A 20,000-nucleotide genomic window follows, 5' to 3' on the forward strand; every position below is an offset into this window, starting at 1 on the left:
AAAAACTCATCTCAATTGAATGCCAAATTGTGCGACTATGTGGTCTTGTGGTTTGACACTCGTTTTCGGATCGGAAGGTCCTAGGTTCGAGCCTCGTTCGGCGCATAGTTGAGTCCTTGGATAAGCCTCTTTACTCACATTCTCACCGTACTCAGGTGTAAAATGAGTACCTGGCCATTAACAAGGTTGTCTCTGTCCGAAAAAATTGTAATACCGCCTTACAGTTACAGGCATCACGTCCCGTCCTACATGTTAAATGTTGCTGTTGGTCAGGGATCACGTAAAGCGCTTTGAGCACGTTTAGTGGATATTGCGCTATATAAAAGCTCTTTTTTTTTTTCATAATAGGAATTAGCCTAGAGTGAGCAGTCCTCAAAGATTGGGTACTCAGCTGGTGAAAGCAAAAAAGATCTGTAGTCTGTGGTGTCTGCCCCACTGGAGCAATAATTTGAGATTATGATTTCTAAAAAAAAAATTTTTTTTAATTCCTGTTACTGGTGTCTATCTATTCAATTCCCCCCCCCCCCCCCCCCCCCTCCCACACACACACACACACACACAATTAGGGCCGGCGAAAAATTCTGAAATCTAACATCAATTACAAACAAGATTTTATTGGTTTGAGAGTATTCCGTATTCCCAATCTACTAACAATTATACCGCAACAATTTGTTAAATAAGTAACTACACCTTGATTACAAGGCCATGGTTAGAAAATCAATTTGAATTTAAATTTATCAATTTTGCACTCCTCCTATCTACTCCTACTCCTAAGGATTGGGCTGAGTTTGTTTGTTGTTGTTTATTTATCATTATCAACAGGGTGTTTTTCTCTCAAGATTTTATTTAACGCATGTTAAAGTTTCATGTTGCTGTATGATGTAAAACATCTACTAAATCAATGCATTTGTATGCTCATGCGAATACGAAGTGAATTTTATTTTTATTTTTTTTTAAATAAAGTCTCAATCACATTTGAATTTGATATCGGGCCCACAGTGGTGACTCAATAACAAAGTCAAAGTCCAAGTGATTAACAAGTGTTGCTGATTATGATTAAGTATGATGAGAAAGAATTAAAATTTTAAAATTAAAATACAAAGAAAAAACGACTTTGTGCGTTGATATGAATTTGAAACAAGATTTAGGGTCACCCGCCGAACGTCCCAAATCCCAAGCGTAGCCGAAATTATTCAAAATCAAAACATGTGTGTCGGGAAAAGTCCCGAAGTCTTCTGGTACACTTACACACTCTTTATTTATCTAAGTCTATGGAATCATCAAAACGGATCAACTGTTAGTTTTCTTACAACAATAATTTTAGTTAATTTATCATTTTCATTGAATGAATGAAAGACATAAATAAATGAACAAATTCAAATTGGTCGTATTTGTGAATTGTTTGCTCGAGGCGAATCAAAATCGTGCTTGTATACCTGGCCAAGGAGCACGTTAAATTTATGACTGTGATAGACTTTTAAAAACAAGTCGGTCTCGGTATTCAAATTGTTTATTTTAAAACCAGTTAAGCAAAATCATTGGCTCCATTCTATCGACTTAGATGTAAACAAAAATATCGATCTCTTTTGGTCTTTACTGACTACCTGGTTGATCTCGTAAATTGCCTGGCTTTCAACTCTTGACAGATGTCAATCTTTGAGCGCAAAGACACTGGCCGTTCAGGCTCCAGAGACATTGTCACTCATCGTCAAAATGGCGTTCAAATGCCAAATCGACACTGCCCACTACATGACGTCACAACAAGACTGACAATGTCTGAGGTTCATATTAAGATGTAGGTGTTATGACTTTGAAAGCTGCCGATATTTTATTCAAAATTGTGCAGATTTAGCCGATGCAATTTATAAGTTATTTAAATTAATTTGATAAATTTGTCAAGAATACACTGATACTGCGAATAATTTCGTTTCTTCAGCGTTACAATCCCAGATAGAGCCTCAAAATATTTCCTCGGTTATTTTCGGTTGTGCTTTCGGTAACTTTCGGAACCTGTCGAGATGTGTCAAATTTTATGGCCTAGATTTGCATTGTAATGAAGTAAACTCGTGGAAGGAGTGTAAACAAACAATCTGGTTCGATCAAATATTTTTAATTAGATCTCACCATAATATTTGTCATACTTGGGGCGCATATCAAAACTGTATGTTCAAAACCCTTTGAAAAAATTGGCCTGATCCGTCGATATATGTCAGTCTTCAATCACTCATCTGTCAGTCGAAGTTGTAAGAAACGCCCATTCTCAAATTAGAAGGCCGATCAAAGGGGCCTTACTGAGCAGCTTTCCAAAAGTGAAAGTAGAAGGCCATTCCCTCCCGTTAATTTCTTCCTCGTTTTTGTTTCTCGTCTGTTAGTTTTGACTGTATTTAATCTTTAATTTTGTTAAAGGGAATATTATGAAAGGGACGAGTTGTTGAGACATTAAATGTGTCGAGTTCGAGCCGCTTTAGACTCGTGTTTTTATCTTTGGCAAGATTTTTTAGTAACAACTGATTCGCTCAATATTTGGACTATAATATTATGACTGATTCATGTTGAAATCAAACGTTTGTTTTCCTATAATATGGAATGCATTTTACAAACGGCGTAATTTGATAGTGATAATAATGATGATAACGATGAAGATGATGCTGATGCTGATGATGATAAAAACAATGATAATAATAATAATAATAATAATAATAATAATAATAATAATAATAATAATAATAATAATAATAATAATAATATGACAACAATGATGATGATGATGATGATGATGATGATGATGATGATGATGATGATGATGATGATGATAATAATAATGATGATGATGATGATGATGATGATGATGATGATGATGATGATGATGATGATGATGATGATGATGATGATGATACATGTTTTTACACTCGTATTTCAACAAGCTCAAAGCGGGAAGTCACATTACAACATGACGAATACGGCAGAGAATTTAGCCACCATTCGTTCCCCTCGCGTTTTTTGTGATACCATTTAAGATTTTCACAAGAATTGACGCAAGTGATGCAGCAGCAGGCCATGTAACCCTCTCCTTACCACCTACAGCAAAATCGTCACATTTCTTACGACACAATCACAAAATACATTTTCTCTTATTCAGATTTATTTGGTACATCACAAACTTTGTATAGATAGTATGCGCTTGGCTAAGAAGCTCATAGCATTGCCATCCGGAAGTATAACGGACCACCACACAAAACTGTGTGTATCCATGAACGATTATAGTCAGGTTAATACAGTTCAGTGAGCATTACTCATAAACGCGGATGGCAAAAACAATAACAAAGACCTGAGTGACGTCATCTTCTAACTATCTATAATTAATAAGAACATAAAGTTAAGTTGCTTTGTAGAGATATTGTTTGAGTTTTTAGAAATAATTTTTTTCTGCTGGGTAAGCCTGTCATTTTGGGAAAATACTGAAAATGATTGGTAAGGGGAGAGGTAAACAACCAAACCTTTATATTTGTAACTCATCTTTCTTCATCACTCTCATAACGTGGGCTTTATTGTTATAATATTCACATCATCTTCTTCTTCTTCTTCTTCTTCTTCTTCTTCTTCTTCTTCTTCTTCTTCTTCTTCTTCTTCTTCTTCTTCTTCTTCTTCTTCTTCTTCTTCTTCTTCTTCTTTTCTTCTTCTTCTTCTTCTTCTTCTCTTCTTCTTCTTCTTCTTCTCTTCTTCTTTCTTTCTTCTTCTTCTTCTTCTTCTTCTTTCTTCTTCTTTCTTCTTCTTCTTCTTCTTCTTCTTCTCTTCTTCTTCTTCTCTTCTTCTTCTTCTTCTTTTCTTCTTTCTTTTCTTCTTCTTCTTCTTCTTCTTCTTCTTCTTCTTCTTCTTCTTCTTCTTCTTCTTCTTCTTCTTCTTCTTCTTCTTCTTCTTCTTCTTCTTCTTCTTCTTTCTTCTTCTTCTTCTTCTTCTTCTTCTTCTTCTTCTTCTTCTTCTTCTTCTTCTTCTTCTTCTTCTTCTTCTTCTTCTTCTTCTTCTCTCTTTCTTCCTTCTTCTTCTTCCTTCTCTTCTTTCTTCTTCTGAGCGTGCTAATTCATTCGATCTAATCTGTATTCACTACTCTATCAGGTCTAGAATCACGAACCGAATAATTGTGACCCATATTAACAGGTTATACGGGGACAAGTGCGGGCTTGTTTTAACATTGTTATAATGGACAAATATTTTGCGTGATTTATATTTTATTATTAATATTTATTTATTTATTTATTTATATTTATTTATTATTTATTTGTTGATTTTTATTTTTATTTTTTTTTTTTTTTTTTTAAAGCCATGAGGCTTTAGGAATTGGGTTATCAGACCGGAAAATAAATGCACGTCGATCGACACAAATTACATCAAACTCAGGGTTACTTTATGTACATTGTAGTGGTGAATAAATAAATACTATTTCTTGCATTGAAAAAAAAATAAAAATAAAAAATAAAAAAATTAAAAAAACCCTCAAAAATCCTGTTTCTGATCATTTTATTATTTAAAAAAAAAAAGTAATAATAATTTTTAAAATTCCCTTTATTCATCCCATAGGGGAAATTTGTCTATAGGTCTTATCCAAGGGAAGACTGGAATAACCCAGGCGTATGTCGCAAATTGAGCTAGAGCGAAGTGACTTGCTCAAGGCCACACAGAGCATCGGCGGATGATCGAACTCGGTACCTTTCGGGTACGAAGCAAAGACCGTACCGCTGAGCCACTCTGCCCCAAAATTGATATCACTTTTCATTTCATCCTTAATTTAACCCTTTACATTCCCTGCGGTACATATTATGTAAATGTTGCTGCTCGAAGCTCGAAGAAATATATAACAATGTGAAATTGAATGTAAGCTTCAATTTAATATATACGAAAACAGATACAATGGACGTTTTGGGTTTCTCCCCTTTATCAACAAAACTGGATGAATGAATGAACCACGTCAGAGGAATGAAATATAATAATAATAATAATAATAATAATAATAATAATAATAATAATAATAATAATAATAATAATAATATTAGATCTTTATTGTCCATAAATATGGCAATTTGTCATTTAGTTACACTTGTTATAACGTTAAACGATAACTGTAACATTGAACAGATATTTCACTCCTACTTATTTCTCTCTCTCTCTCTCTCTCTCTCTCTCTCTCTCTCTCTTTCTCTCTCTCTCTCTCTCTCTCTCTCTCTCTCTCTCTCTCTCTATGTTGTAGTGGCGTTGTTAAGATGAATAAACAACAAACAAAAAAAAACAAAAAAACAACAAGAAACAAACAAAAAATGTATTGTTTGTATGATATGATATGCATGGTATGTTATAATATGATAGGATTTCATATGATATAAGCCGACGTGTACATATATGCAGGTCTGACATCTGAATCCAATAATTATGGGCCTAGTTTAACATTGTTGTAATGGACAATATTTTGCGTCATTTTTTTTTTTTTTTAGATTTCCATTACAACAATGAGCCCATAATGAATTGGGTTATCAGACCTGCAAATAAGTGAACTTCGATATAGATAGTATGCGCTTGGCTAAGAAGCTCACAACATTGCCATCCGGAAATATAACGGACCAACACAGAAAACAATGTGTATCCTTGAACTTTTATAGTCTGGTTCATACAGTTTAGTGAGAAGAACTCATAAACGTGGATGGCAAAAATCAATAATAAAGACCAGAGTGACGTCTTCTTCGTTCAATCTATAAGCTAATGCTATGCTGTCTAAATTTCTTCAAGAGCGTATCTTGTTTCGTTGTTTCTTTCATTTCAATTTCATACTTTTTATTTTTCTAGATAAATAGACATATTTTATGACGTCATTTCCTATCCCAAAAATGGCGGCCAAAATGGAGAATGTGAAGTAAGTACAAAAACATGAAATGCATCAAAAATGGACGTGTACACATATTTTCAGGTCTGATAACCGAACGCCATTATGGGCTTGATTGAACATTGTTATTATGTTGTCATGAACACTAACTACTTTGCGCTGGTTTGAGGGTAATTTTCATGACAACGATGGGCGCGTAAAAATTTGAGGTTATCAGAATCAGACTTGGCAAAAAATTGATTCATAATAATAATAGCACGTCTTGATTTATTGTTATTGTCGTCGTCGTCGTTGTTGTTGTTGTTGTTGTTGTTGTTGTTGTTGTTGTTGTTGTTGTTGTTGTTGTTGTTGTTGTTGTTGTTGTTGTTATTATTATTATTATTATCATTATTATTATTATTATTATTATTATTATTATTATTATTATTATTATTATTATTATTATTATTATTATTATTATTATTATTATTATTATTATTATGATTATGATTATTATGATGATTATTATTATTATTATTATTATTATTATTATTATTATTATTATTATTATTACGACTATTATTATTATCATCATCATTATTATTATCATTATTATTATTATTATTATTATTATTATTATTATTATTATTATTATTACTTTTATTATTATCATCATTATTATTCATTATTATTATTATTATTATTATTATTATTATTATTATTATTATTATTATTATTATTATTATTATTATTATTATTATTATTATTACTATCATTATTATTATTATTATTATTATTATTATTATTATTATTATTATTATTATTATTATTATTATTATTATCATTATTATTATTATTATTAATATCACGTCGTTTAAAATATTTCTATTTGATGGGGTTTTTTTTAACCGACTTGTAAATATAATATGTACGTCTGACCTCCGAACGCATTTATGGGGCCTAGTTTAACATTGTTGTAATGAATGGACGACATGGACAATAATATTTTGCGTCATTTCAATAAAATAAGATTCCCAGTACAACAATGAGCCCATAATGAATTAAGTTATCATTATCTTATCAGACCTGCAAAGAGGTGTACGTCGGTTTTAATTATTATGTAATAAGAAAATATGCAGCTATACTTGTTAATCTTTATAAAAAGCCTAACTTTAGAAAGCGTTTCCTTGCATAACAGCTGTTGACATATTACATGTGCGGTTATTTTTTTTTTTTAAGTTGAAAATGAAAATTGTGCTCTCATATAGCGCGATATCCACTTAATGTGCTCAAATCGCTTTACAAGGGGTCCCTGACCAACAGCAACACGTAACATGTAGAACGAGACATGACGCCTGTTAGGCGATATTACAATTCTTTTCGGACAGAGACATCAACACTGCTAACGTCAACTTCATTCTATTTATAGATAGAGCTTTTCTACTAGGTCGGATCAGACTACTATTAGGAAATATTCGTAAAATTACGAAATTTTTATTTCCCTTCAATAGGCTTCAACAGTCGTGACGTCACTTCCCTCGTAATGACGCATAGTAACTTAGTAACTGGTTCAAAACTATCTGAACAATGGCGGACGCCCTTGTGAAATACTTCTCCTGCGAGCATAAAAGTGTGTCCAGAGGAGAAAATCATTATAAATCTGATCATGTTCTGGCTTTTATGCACTCTGATCACATGACATGTGAACAAGTTCTAGCCATCATGAAGAATAAAAAGTACCGGTTTTCTTTGTTTAGAACCAAGCTTCTGGTTGCTGCGCCGACGTGACATTAGACTATTGAATCCTATTATAGAAGTTTATGAGAATGTCTAAGTCATGAGTGATATTGATTATTAATGGCCGACTACACATCATTAAAATTTGAAGGCAAAATCTGAAAATATGTGTCAGTGCATGACATAATCAGTCGGAACGGTGAAAATTTTGGATTAGCATTTTTTTGCATTTGCATTTTCTGAAAGAATACCCCCCTCCCCCCCCCCCCCCCCCCCCCCCCCCCCCGAGCATTTTAATCTATATTTGAAGTAAATCGGGTGATGTTTCATGAAGTTATGGTCAGATGTATGGGAAAAGTATCCAACAACTTTTCTCAAATTTCATACTTTTTCAACTTGACCAGCTGTAAAAAAAAATATATTAATAAGTGAAGTTAAGCTTTGATATTTCCCGAAGATGTACAAAAAGTGATTTAATCATTTTTGATAAAAATTGACCTTCTCACTAAACTTGGCAATATCTCAGTTCAAACCTTTTCACCATCCGACTGATTATGTCATTCACTGTAACATATGCTTCTTTCTTGTTTTAATTTTGTATTTAAATTTCTTCCCCTGAACATGGCAGGTGATCGCCCTGAGAGCTCAACACATCCATCCGCCGGCCCCCACCCACCCATCCACCCCACCCCCACATCCCGGCGGCCTCTAGCCATCCTCACGAGGCGACCGACCGTCGGGTAATAAATGTCTTCGGAATGTGCGTGGACGACATCCTGTGCTTGTTGTACGGCAACCGATGGTCCCCCATCCAGAGGGAAATAACCGTATCTTTGTTTGCGGGCATAGTTTTCGGATTACTTCCCTTGATTCTTGTTATCGCCTTCAACGACGAGGAGAATCTTCGTGAGGAAGGAGCGGAGGAGGAGGAGGAGGAGGAGGAAACCGGCGGCGCCAATAGCAGTAACGGCAGAAATAGAGCTCGGGGCGACTATGAGAACGATGAGAGACAAAGCCTCGACCTGCGTTTGACACAGGACGCGAGTCAAAGAGAAACATCAAAGGCAGCAACATCTTCAGAGCAACTCAGATTCCCATCGACTGCTCCAACCAGCTCCAGCAAAGTGCGAAGCTCAACCACATTTTCAGAACAAAACAGAACAACAGCTCCTTCTATCCCGAAAAGTTCCAACGATAAATCACGAAGTCAAATTTCACGACAAACTGGACAAGCGGACTCTACACCACCTGGCAGCGATGCTTCTGACAACGACGAAGACCCGTCGTCTTCAGGAGTGAGCACAAATCCCAAGGAAAAATCTGTAAACTATTCAGAAAAAACATCTTTGAGGGATTACAAATTTAAGTTCCCAATAATACTTCCCGAAGATCGTTCCTTACTTAAAGGGAACAGGTCGAAGACGTCTTCACAACCGGATCAAAAGAGTATAGCAAGTGGTCACGAAAAGGGCAGATCATCCCCTAGTCAAGAAGACATTAACGAAGAACAATCCGTGAATTTTTCTAATTCTTCTCCACCTCTGGCTCCAGGCCTCCTTCAGAGCCTCATTGATCCATTAACATCGAGGAAAAAACCTGGCCGTCGATCTGCAGTTAGATTCGCGGAGGAACAAGTTGGTAAAGAATCCTTCTTAGATTGTCCAAATTTAGACGAAACGGGTATAGAAAATGTCAACAATGAAGGGAAAATAGAAAGTCAAAATGATAGAAAACCGAGTCATCATCTCGCAGTCGAGGATCTTAATGTGGAGAATTCCACAAAGACCAGCATCACCGATGAGGTGATTTTGGACGATGACTCAGACTTCGATCAAAAATCGATCAACGATGAAGGATTGTTTTCTGTAGGATCAGAGCAATCAAACCTGACACTTACCTATAAAAGCGATGATGTTATGAATCAAGATGCCAGAGCAAGGCAGAACTCGATTTGGGAATCTTTGACTGAGTCAGAAAACCAAAAGGAGAAACGTTCCGACGTCTTTGAAGAAACTGAAACCGATTCTTCGGCCCAAGAATACACCCAGTTTGATATTTCTGACCAAGCCCTTATAGGTCAGGGGGAAAGTTGCCAGCTGTTGATACCTGCAATTAATCAACAATCATCAACGCTTTCCGAGGTCACGCTTAGCGTAGAAAACGCTGCTCAATTCAATATTTCAAACGAACGTGTGGACCAAAAGCTGGTATCTGCTCGTGAGCATCGTAACATAATTGATGATTGTGATTCCCTTGAAGATGAGCGTTTGGTGACGAAAATAGAACCCGACAGTTGCAGTGTTGAACGAAAATATTCCAAAGAATCAACGGAAGTAGATGTTGCTGTGGAATGTAAGCTGGGAACGATTTTGTCACAAAAGGAAACGCTTCCCATTCCGGAGAGTAGAAATCTGACGGAGATAAAAGGTGTTCGTGACACGGTGAAGAGCTCCAACCTTTTCTGCAAAGGAAAACACCAAGGATCGGCTTATGAATCTGAATTGCAAACTCTTGAACAACAAGCAGTGAAGATCGTCAACAAAATTCAGTCCTTGATAGATGTCATTGCAAATTTTCCATTTAAAGGCAAGGTTACAGAAAATACAACTGACCAATACGCCACAAGCAACTACTCGACACGGATTGAACGCAATGGTTCGAAGAACATTCCATGCTCAGATAGTATTAATTCTAATCCGTTTATCGAAGACTTTCAGTTTAAAGAACCAAACGCGGAAAAGAGCTATGTCGAGCTGAAATCAAATTCACTTTTAGCTAATCAGACCTCAGTCCTCGGATCCACGTTAAGTTCTACAACACCCGGACAAGCATCGCTTTTGAACGAAGCAACACATGTGGAAAATAATCCTTTCATCGTCGGTGAAGAAATTAAATTCGAATCAATCAGACTATCGGATCGAGGTAAAACAAAACAAAAGGATGCACGCATTTTTCACGTAAAAAAAACATCAGATATTGAACAAACTCCCTCTAGCAAAGAACGAGCACCAACGACATCATCAAAGCAAAGTAGAACGATCCCGTCGATTTCAAACGCATTTTTTAGAGATACGAGACAAAGTGAAATTTCTGCAAAGGGAGAATCATCGCATCAAACTGTGCATCAAAAAAGACCAACACTATCTGTCAGTGATGCCTCTTACGACGACGAAGACGTTGTCTTGAGAGAGAGCACAACCTCCGTAGAAAAATCCCGAACCTATTCAAAACAATCCATTTCACAAAATTGGAGGCTCAAGTTGCCAATAATACTTCCGCAGAGAGATCTAGAGATAGATAAATTGAGGGAGGAAGCCCTCCTGAAAAAATATGGTGATTGCAACTCACAGGAAGATGACAGCTTGAGGCAAGTTCTAAACATTGTAGCCCTACAACGAGGAGACCTCGAATGGTCAGTGCAAGACCACAGCAGTTTTTCTGACACGTTTTTGGACACGGATCTTGGGAGTTCCGATGACAGCAGCAACCAGGAGAAGGCAACGAGCAGCCTCCTTGAATTAGAGCACAACGACTTTTTGCCACAAGATTTCGAAGGATTCTCTGAACCTAAAATTAAATCATCTCCTTCGCTGAATGATATCCAAGAGAAAGTATTGCAAAATACATTTGTGTCTTCCCGTACCGCTTCTCAAGTAAGTGTTGGTGTGTTTGAAGAAGGAGAGAAGGAGACAGAGGAGGAGGAGAAGGTAGTGTTGGTTGAGGAGGAGGAGGAGGATGAGGAGAAGGAGAAGGAGAAGAAGACGAGTAAAGAGAAAAGCGTGAAAGAGGAAACAGAAGAAGAAAGCTCTAATAAGAATGCAGGTTTAAAGTGTGAGGAAGAAGAGGGAAAAGAAGCTGAGAGGGAGATCGCAAGCAAAAGGAAGGAGGTGAATGTTGAAGAGAACGTTTACTTAACACCTTCCTTAACAAATTTAGTCATTGATGAGAAGAAAGAAGATGAAAGAGGTGGAACGAAATTCGATGAAGGTTCAACATTTTTTCAGACATTGAGTGAGAATAGTCTCATCTTTCCAAAACCGGAAACAAACGGCAACATCGATCCTTGTTCTCTTTATTTCGATCAAGTCAAACTGGGGGAGGTCAAGGTTCATTTATCAGACACAGAGAAACAACGGTCATCAATTTCTGAGAACAGAGAAGATCGGAATAGACATAGTTCCAAATCTGGAATATTATCTGATTGCAATAGTCCTAGAAGTATTCATTCAAAAGCAACGGGCAGTTTTACACGGGAGGAAATTATAGACGGTGAAGACAACAAGACCCTTTGTGAATCAGATTGCAATCTCCAAACGTCTACAAGGCACCCGTCGTCAAATTATCCTTTCCAAGAGAAAACAAGAAGAACACCAACAACTGACGATGATCAATCACATTTTCTGAATTGCCAATCTGAATCTGAAGAAGATCGTCTCCAACAAGACGCCAAGAAGACATCATTTCGTCAGAAATTCACTCAAGAAAACCTCACAGAACACGACACAGCGATCGTGCTCAATCCAGGCCGGCAGAAGAGTAGTAGTACCTCCTCCGATAATGCTGATTTTACCGAGCATTCTTTGATGTCCGACACAAAACTCGTATTGAAAGGCATTCACATCTCAGAGACGAAAGTATCCAAATCTTTTACACTTTCCCCGATGCCACTCGGAGTCGACCAATTTAAAAATGCTTACAAAAAGACCGGAAATAGTTCTATGAAAGCAGTCGATTTTGGAGAAGACAAACGCCAAAAGATGCGCACGTGGTTAGACATTACGAAAAACCAACCCGGTTGACTTTTTATGACACCCTTTTGCTTTCAAAATAAAAGAAAGACAACCTGAAATAATAATATACCAAGTATTTTGACGTTACGAAAAACAAAACAAACCCGTTGATGCGTTGTTGGTAAATCGTTATTTTTGAAAAATAGGACGAAGCGGGACAGCTTAAGAGTATATAGCGTATAATATTTATAACAACGACTTGACTATCAATAATATGATATGATTATGATATATAAGAAATGAGCTAATTCTAGGACTTAACACCCAATGAAACGTAAAAGAACACAAAGTGACATCCTCGAAAAATTGCAAATATTTTTCATAATTTCTTCGTGATTGTTCCCTGCTTCAACAGACTATATTATTTTATCAATACTTATATTATCTGAACTCAATCAAAAATCCATTTCTTGTCGTATTTTCAACAACTTCCCCCCCCCCACCCCGTCCCCCCACCTTCGCCCTCTCTACAAAACAAAAAGAAACAAACGAACAAACAAATTGAAATAAAACAACAACAAACAAACAAAAAAGAACTACAACTAATAAATTTAGAAAGGCAAAAAAAAATAAATAAATAAAAAATAAAAAAAAATAAAAGGACAAACGGAGAGGTCTTGCCAAACATGCCTGCTCCGGCCGACGGCATCCTGGGACTCATCGTAACTGCCTTGGTGAGTATCTGCCTTTTCGTCCATAAACCGGATGTGAGGTCATTCGTGACGTCATCGGTTTGGGAGACTTGGGAACGTCTCCTTTATGTCATCTGGTACCATTTGTTTGGGAACGAAGAATGGTCGCACTAAAACAAAAGGCTCGATCTAAAACCAGTGTTGGTATTTATTTATTTATTTATTTATTTATTTATTTATTTATTTATTTACTTATTCATTTATTCATTTATATAATTATTTATATTTTTTATATTTCTTTCTTTCTTTATTTTTTAAATAACTTATTTATCTATTTATTATTCAATTCATTAATCTATTTATTTTTATATATTCATTCATTCGTTCATTCATTCATTCATTCATTCAGTCATTCATTTGATATCAACTAATTGCTTAATTAACTCATTCATTCATTAACCTAATACTTTGGTTATTTAATTAACTTTTAATATATATATATATATTTCTCACTTTTCTATTTCAACAATTGTAAAATTCCAGTTTCAGTTATAGAATTAATTTATTTTCCAAAATAAGGATTAAATTCATTGACATGAAATAAACTATGCGAGCAATCACCTTGAAATCATAATGTTAACAAACTTGAGCTTTTATATTGCGTAATATCTACTAAACGTGTTCAAAGCGCTTTACAAAGTGTCCCAAGCCAACAGTAACACTTAACATGTAGAACGAGGCATGGCGCCTGTTAGGCGATATTACAATTGTTTAGGACAGAGTACGGCGAGAGAATGTGAGTAAAGAGTCTTTTCCAAGGACTCAACTATGCGTCGAGCGAGGCTCGAACCCAGGAGATTCCGATCCGAAAGGGAGTGTCATACCACAAGACCTCATAGCCGCCCTATAAATGAATAAAGCGTAAAAAATAATGAATAAGTTAATAAATTAATATTAGATAAATAAATAATAAATGAATAAGTTAATAAATTAATATTAGATAAATAAATAATAAATAAATAAATAAATAAATAAACTCGTCAAATGCATAAATTAATTTTACTTACTTGGTTGTTTGTTTTTTTAACTTTCTGTTCTTTTGTTGTCCAATACTTATTATAAATTACATTGACTTATTTATATCCCATATCCACGGATTTACCATGCTCAATGCGTTTCACATTGTGTCATTTGTTTCCCTGGCACGTCATATGGAACAATATTCCCATTTCATATAGTACAAGTTGCCTGTTAGGCGTCCTTTTTTGACGTACACTCTTACAATATCCGTCACTGCCTATAGAGCCAGGTACGTATTTACACCGAGTCGATTGGGGTAATATTTGTTAAGTGCTTTATCAAATGAGCATGAGCTTGAGATTTTATATAGCGCAATATCCACCAAATATGCTCAAGGCGCTTTACAAGGGGTCTCTGACCAACAGCAACACGTAAAACACGTAGAACGAAACATGACGCCTGTTAGGCGATATTACATTTTTTTTTCTGACAGAGACAACGCTGTTAACGGCCAGGTACTCATTTTACACACCTGAGTACGGTGAGAGAGAATGTGAGTAAAGAGATTTTTCCAAGGACTCAACTATGCGCCGAGTCAGTCGCGAGGCTCGAACGCAGGACTTTCCGATCGGAAAGCGAGTGTCATGCCACAAGACCTCATAGCCGCAGTATCAACTCTGATGTCTCTGGTTGTTTTATCTTTAAAATCGTTTTCTTTGAATCCGGTTCCCACCAACATTGTACCGTAGTGAGATGATAAGAAACATATATCTGGCTATGTGCGGCTATGTGGTCTTAAAAAAAAATAAAATTAAAAAAATAAAACATTCCCTTCATTCCTACCATAGACAGGGCAGGGAGGTAGGACTTACTGTGTCTACAATCCCCTTGTATCTGTTCTCTGTGCGGCTATGTGGTCCTGGGTTCGAGTCTCGCTCGGCGCATAGTTGACTCTTTGGAGAAGGCTCTTTACTCACATTCTCTCACCGTACTCAGGTGTAAAATGAGTACCTGGCCGTTAACAGCGTTGTCTCTGTCTGACAGGCGTCATGTCTCGTCCTACATGTTATGTGTTGCTGTTGGCCAGGGACCCTTTGTAAAGCGCTTTGAGCACATTTAGTGGATATTGCGCTATGTAAAAGCTCAAGTTTCTTTTCTTCTCCAATGCTCTTTCTGTCTTTGTCTTTACAATAGAAGAAAGACAGGGAGGTAGGAAGGATGAGTAGGAGAGGGCAAGGAGGGGGAGGATTGAGGTGTCTCGATTACAGCCCGAGGCAGTCAGTCAGATTTGCTGCAATCTCTTGATGCCTTTTTACTTCCCCTTATTAACTAGAGACAGAAACCAATGAAATTAATTGATTATATTTTTACCATAATGAAGAGATTTATCGATTACTTATCGACCTGTGTGTGTATCCTTTTAATTTGTGTTGTGGAATCTACTAGAACCTTATCTATCCCCCGAGGCTTTCAAAAGGCTTGTCAACTGAATGTGACAACGCTTCCGGTTCTTTTTGTCCTGTTTATTTTTTGAAGTGCGCTTTATTATTATTATTATTATTATTATTATTATTATTATTATTATTATTATTATTATTATTATTTATTATTATTATTATTATTATTATTATTATTATTATATATTATTATTATTATTATTATATTATTATTTATTATTATTATTATTATTATTATCTTCTTCTTCTTTTCTTCTTCTTCTTCTCTTTCTTCTTCTTCTCTTCTTTCTTCTTCTTCTTCTTCTCTTTCTTCTTCTTCTTCTTCTTTCTTCTTCTTCTTTTCTTTCTTCTTCTTCTTCTTCTTCTTCTTCTTCTTCTTCTTCTTCTTCTCTTCTTTCTTCTTCTTCTTCTTCTTCTTCTTCTTCTTCTTCTTCTTCTTCTTTCTTCTTCTTCTTCTTCTTCTTCTTCTTCTTCTTCTTTCTTTCTTCTTCTTTTCTTCTTCTTCTTCTTCTTCTTCTTCTTCTTCTTCTTCTTTCTTCTTCTTCTCTTCTTCTTCTTCTTCTTCTTCTTCTTCTTCTTCTTCTTCTTCTTTCTTCTTCTTCTTCTTCTTCTTCTTCTTCTTCTTCTTCTTTCTTCTTCTTCTTCTTCTTCTTCTTCTTCTTCTTCTTCTTCTTCTCTCTTCTTCTTCTTCTTCTTCTTCTTCTTCTTCTTCTTCTTCTTCTTCTTCTTTCTTCTTCTTCTTCTTCTTCTTCTTCTTCTTCTCTTCTCTTCTTCTTCTTCTTCTTCTTCTTCTTCTTCTTCTTCTTCTTCTTCTTCTTCTTCTTCTTCTTCTTCTTCTTCTTTCTTCTTCTTCTTCTTCTTCTTCTTCTTCTTCTTCTTCTTCTTCTTCTTCTTCTTCTTTTCTTCTTCTTCTTCTTCTTCTCTTCTTCTTCTTCTTCTTCTTCTTTCTTCTTCTTCTTCTTCTTCTTCTTCTTCTTCTTCTTCTTCTTCTTCTTCTTCTTCTTCTTCTTCTTCTTCTTCTTCTTCTTCTTCTTCTTCTTCTTCTTCTTTCTTCTTCTTCTTCTTCTTCTTCTTCTTCTTCTTCTTCTTCTTCTTCTTCTTCTTCTTCTTCTTCTTCTTCTTCTTCTTCTTCTTCTTCTCTTCTTCTTCTTCTTCTTTCTTCTTCTTCTTCTTCTTCTTCTTCTTCTTCTTCTTCTTCTTCTCTTCTTTCTTCTTCTTCTTCTTCTTCTTCTTCTTCTTCTTCTTCTTCTTCTTCTTCTTCTTCTTCTTCTTCTTCTTCTTTCTTCTTCTTCTTCTTCTTCTTCTTCTTCTTCTTCTTCTTCTTCTTCTTCTTCTTCTTCTTCTTCTTCTTCTTCTTCTTCTTCTTCTTCTTCTCTTCTTCTTCTTCTTCTTCTTCTTCTTCTCCTCCTCCTCCTCCTCCTCCTCCTCCTCCTCCTCCTCCTCCTCCTCCTCCTCCTCCTCCTCAATCTTCTTGTTATACAAGACATTGGTTTCTAGCATGAAAGGGGGCAATAAAATAGAAAAGAAAATAAAAGTATTCCTTCAGAGCCAATAGGCCCATGGAGCCGGAGTTTATCCCGAATTTTCATAGCGTGAAACGGACAATAGCAATTGCTTGCTATCCTTAGGATAGGACGCTAGTCTATCGCAAAGGAAATTTCAACTAGATCAAACAGATCCAGCTACCCAATCACTGCTGGGTATAGGACAGTGGGGATCAGAAAATAAAATCTTGACAGCACCAAAACTAAGTGTAACTATTGAACGTTTGTAATCGGATTGATAGAACTTATTGATTATCAATAACCAACTGGCGTGTCTAAAAAAAACAAAACAAAAACAAAAAAAGCAGTAAAAAACAAAACAAAAAACATACAAACAAACCAACAAACAAACAAACAAAAACAACAACAATAAGAGAGAGCTGAGAAATGTCAACATCGTTCACTCCAAATATTAAAAAAAAAATGTAAACAAAGATTTTTTTGTAAAAAAAAAAAATAAAAAAAGACTGGCCGGGCTGAGTTAAAACCGGAAGTCAAAAGACAAAGAAATGCCCGCCACGGATGGAGGAGAGGAGGAGGGGGCGGGGGGGAAGTGGAGAAGTGGAGTGGGGAAGCGAGCGGGGAGGGGTGGGGGAGGTGGAAGGGGGGGGGGGGGGAGTGAAGAGCGGGGGGGAAGGGGAGGGGGGGGGGGTGGTTTGGATGAGGAGAAGTTTCAAATAGACACAAATAATAATGATAAAGAAAGACAATAATTAAAAGCAATCAGTGTTTTTTTGTTTTGTTTTTTTTTCCCCTCGTATCGATTGACAACGGTTCGCAACTGTTCCGCTCCATTAGGAAATGCCATGTCTGATTTCACCAAATCGCACCAACCTCTAAATTGCACGCTTTGGTGGTTTTGCCCTGAGGCCGACGTGTACATATTAGCAGGTCTGATAACCCAAATTATATATAATGGGCTCACTGTTGTAATGGAATTACACTCAATCAAACCAACGCAAAATAATGTCCATTTGTTATAAACAATGTTGAGACAGGCCCATAGTTGCGTTCGGTTGTCAAACCTGCTAAAAGGTGTACCTTGCGAGGTTTTCCTTCGTCCCAGAATTTGTAGTTTTTGACAAGGGTGATAGGGTTCAACAGTCGTGATGTCACTTCCCTCGTAATGACGCATAGTAACTTAGTAACTGGTTCTAAACTCTCGGAACAATGGCGGACGCCCTTATGAAATATTTCTCCGACGAGCATAAAAGCGTATCCATAGGAGAAAAAAACATTATAAATATGATCAAGTTTTGACTTTTTATACATTCTGATCACAAGACATATGAAAAGTTCTAGCCAGCATGAAGAATAAAAAGTACCGATTTTCTTTGTTTTGAACCGAGCTGCTCGTTGAATCCTATTGAATCCTATTAAAATTAAAAAAAAACAAAAACAAAAACAAAAAAAAAAAGAAAAAAAAAACAAAAAACAAAGTAAAAGCAAATATTTCATAAAACAGGACGGTTCCATCAGCTTTAGCTTGTTCTTTCTTTTTAATTGTTTTTTTTTGTTTTGTTTTTGTTTTTTCTTTGTTTGTTTTTTGTTACTGGCAAAAGGTCAGTGGGGTCAGTCTGTCAGACTATCGTCACTGGCCGAGTTGTCACCCTTTGTTATTGATTCCATTGAAGTCTCACAACAAAGTGTCTGTCTGTGCATACGAGAGTTGGCCGAGACGGCAAAGAAGGGTCATTGTGCAGTTAACTCACTCAACCCTAACACCGGCTATATCCGTAGTTTACCCAGGTTACTTTGACCCCATGCCTATTTATTACATTTTTCTGAGACAAATTATAGACGTATTATCAAAGCTCATGTTCGTAATGTTTACATGTTTATGGTAGTTGAATAAAACTATCTATCCATATGCTCATTTTTAATACATTTTTTCTCTCCAATTTTGAAAAGTAGCAAAAATCTCTAGGATTGAGTGAGTCAATATACTACATTTGACAGCAGGATTGAGCGCTCACGGACTATTACTTATACCAGACCTGCCAACTTGAAATTGGAAAAAGTCATAGTTGTCAGGGGTAATAGCATCAACATCATCATAATTGTATTTTTCACCCTGGGTCAGGGTGTATAGACAAGAGACAAACAGTTTTCATCCATCTCCATAATTAAATTTTTCACCCTGGGTCAGGGTATAGGCCACAAACAAACAGTTTCCATCCTTCTCTATCCTGAGCTAACTTTTTAAACTCGTTCCATGTCTTATCACTTCTCTGTATATCAGCTTCTTTAATTCTTCTCCATGTTCCTCGTGGCCTTCCCCTTGATCTTCTGTCCTGAGGGTTCCAGTCCAATACTTTCTTTGTTATAGTGGAGTCATTCTTTCTAAGCGTGGGTCCAATCCACCTCCATCGTCTTCTTCCTATTTCCTCTCCCACTGGTTTCTGCTGTGTTCTTTTCATACTCCTTCATTCTTAATCCTATCCATCCATTTTATTATGAGTAGCTTACTCATGTATCTGTGCTGATTGCATAGTAGACATTATAACTACCATTAAAAATGACCAATTTATGTTTAAATCTAGGACTTCATATATAGATGTCACTGGTTTAAATAGATAAAATTAATGCTTTAAACTTCTTTATATATTAGCTATGGCAATAAAACTTTGTTTTCAAGAAGTTTATTGAATTCAAGTTCTGTATATTAATATATTGCCAATTAGGACCCCAAACATTCGTATTTCTACGACATTTTCACAGTTGTTGGCAGGTCTGGCTATATCTACACATTACAAAATTGCTTTATTCTCTCTCTCTCTCTCTCTCTCTCTCTCTCTCACTCTCTTTCTCATTCCCCAGAGAGAGAGAGAGAGAGAGACAGAGAGAGAGATAGAGAGAGAGATAGAGATAGCGATAGAGAGAGATAGAGAGAGGTAGAGAGAGAGATAGGATAGAGAGAGATAGAGAGAGATAGAGAGAGAGAGAAATAAAGAGAGATAGAGAGAGATAGA

General features: G+C 36.0%; 2 protein-coding genes across 3 annotated transcripts in view; one reads left to right on the forward strand and one right to left on the reverse strand.

Moving 5' to 3' along the window:
* The window catches only part of LOC144960145 (homeobox protein unc-62-like), a 25,070-nt gene extending 23,336 nt beyond the window's left edge, over window positions 1–1,734 (reverse strand). Inside the window, exon 1 of one of the 2 annotated variants that reach the window (XM_078893130.1) lies at window positions 1,605–1,734. The gene's annotated coding sequence lies outside the window, so the exon portion shown is untranslated. The remainder of the gene's footprint in view (window positions 1–1,604) is intronic. The other variant, XM_078893131.1, reaches the window with a different exon arrangement.
* Window positions 1,735–5,862: 4,128 nt separating this feature from the next.
* LOC144959836 (uncharacterized) lies at window positions 5,863–12,864 on the forward strand. The gene is made up of 2 exons (XM_078892617.1): window positions 5,863–5,899; window positions 8,214–12,864. The coding sequence occupies exon 2, from the start codon at window positions 8,344–8,346 to the stop codon at window positions 12,382–12,384; it is 4,041 nt and encodes a 1,346-aa protein (XP_078748743.1). The 5' UTR covers window positions 5,863–5,899; window positions 8,214–8,343; the 3' UTR covers window positions 12,385–12,864.
* Window positions 12,865–20,000: the final 7,136 nt, after the last annotated feature.

This window comes from Berghia stephanieae, chromosome 14, assembly GCF_034508935.2.
Source record: "Berghia stephanieae isolate SIO BIC M18660-M18661 chromosome 14, UCSD_Bste_1.3, whole genome shotgun sequence".
NCBI classification, from domain to species: Eukaryota; Metazoa; Mollusca; class Gastropoda; order Nudibranchia; family Aeolidiidae; genus Berghia; species Berghia stephanieae.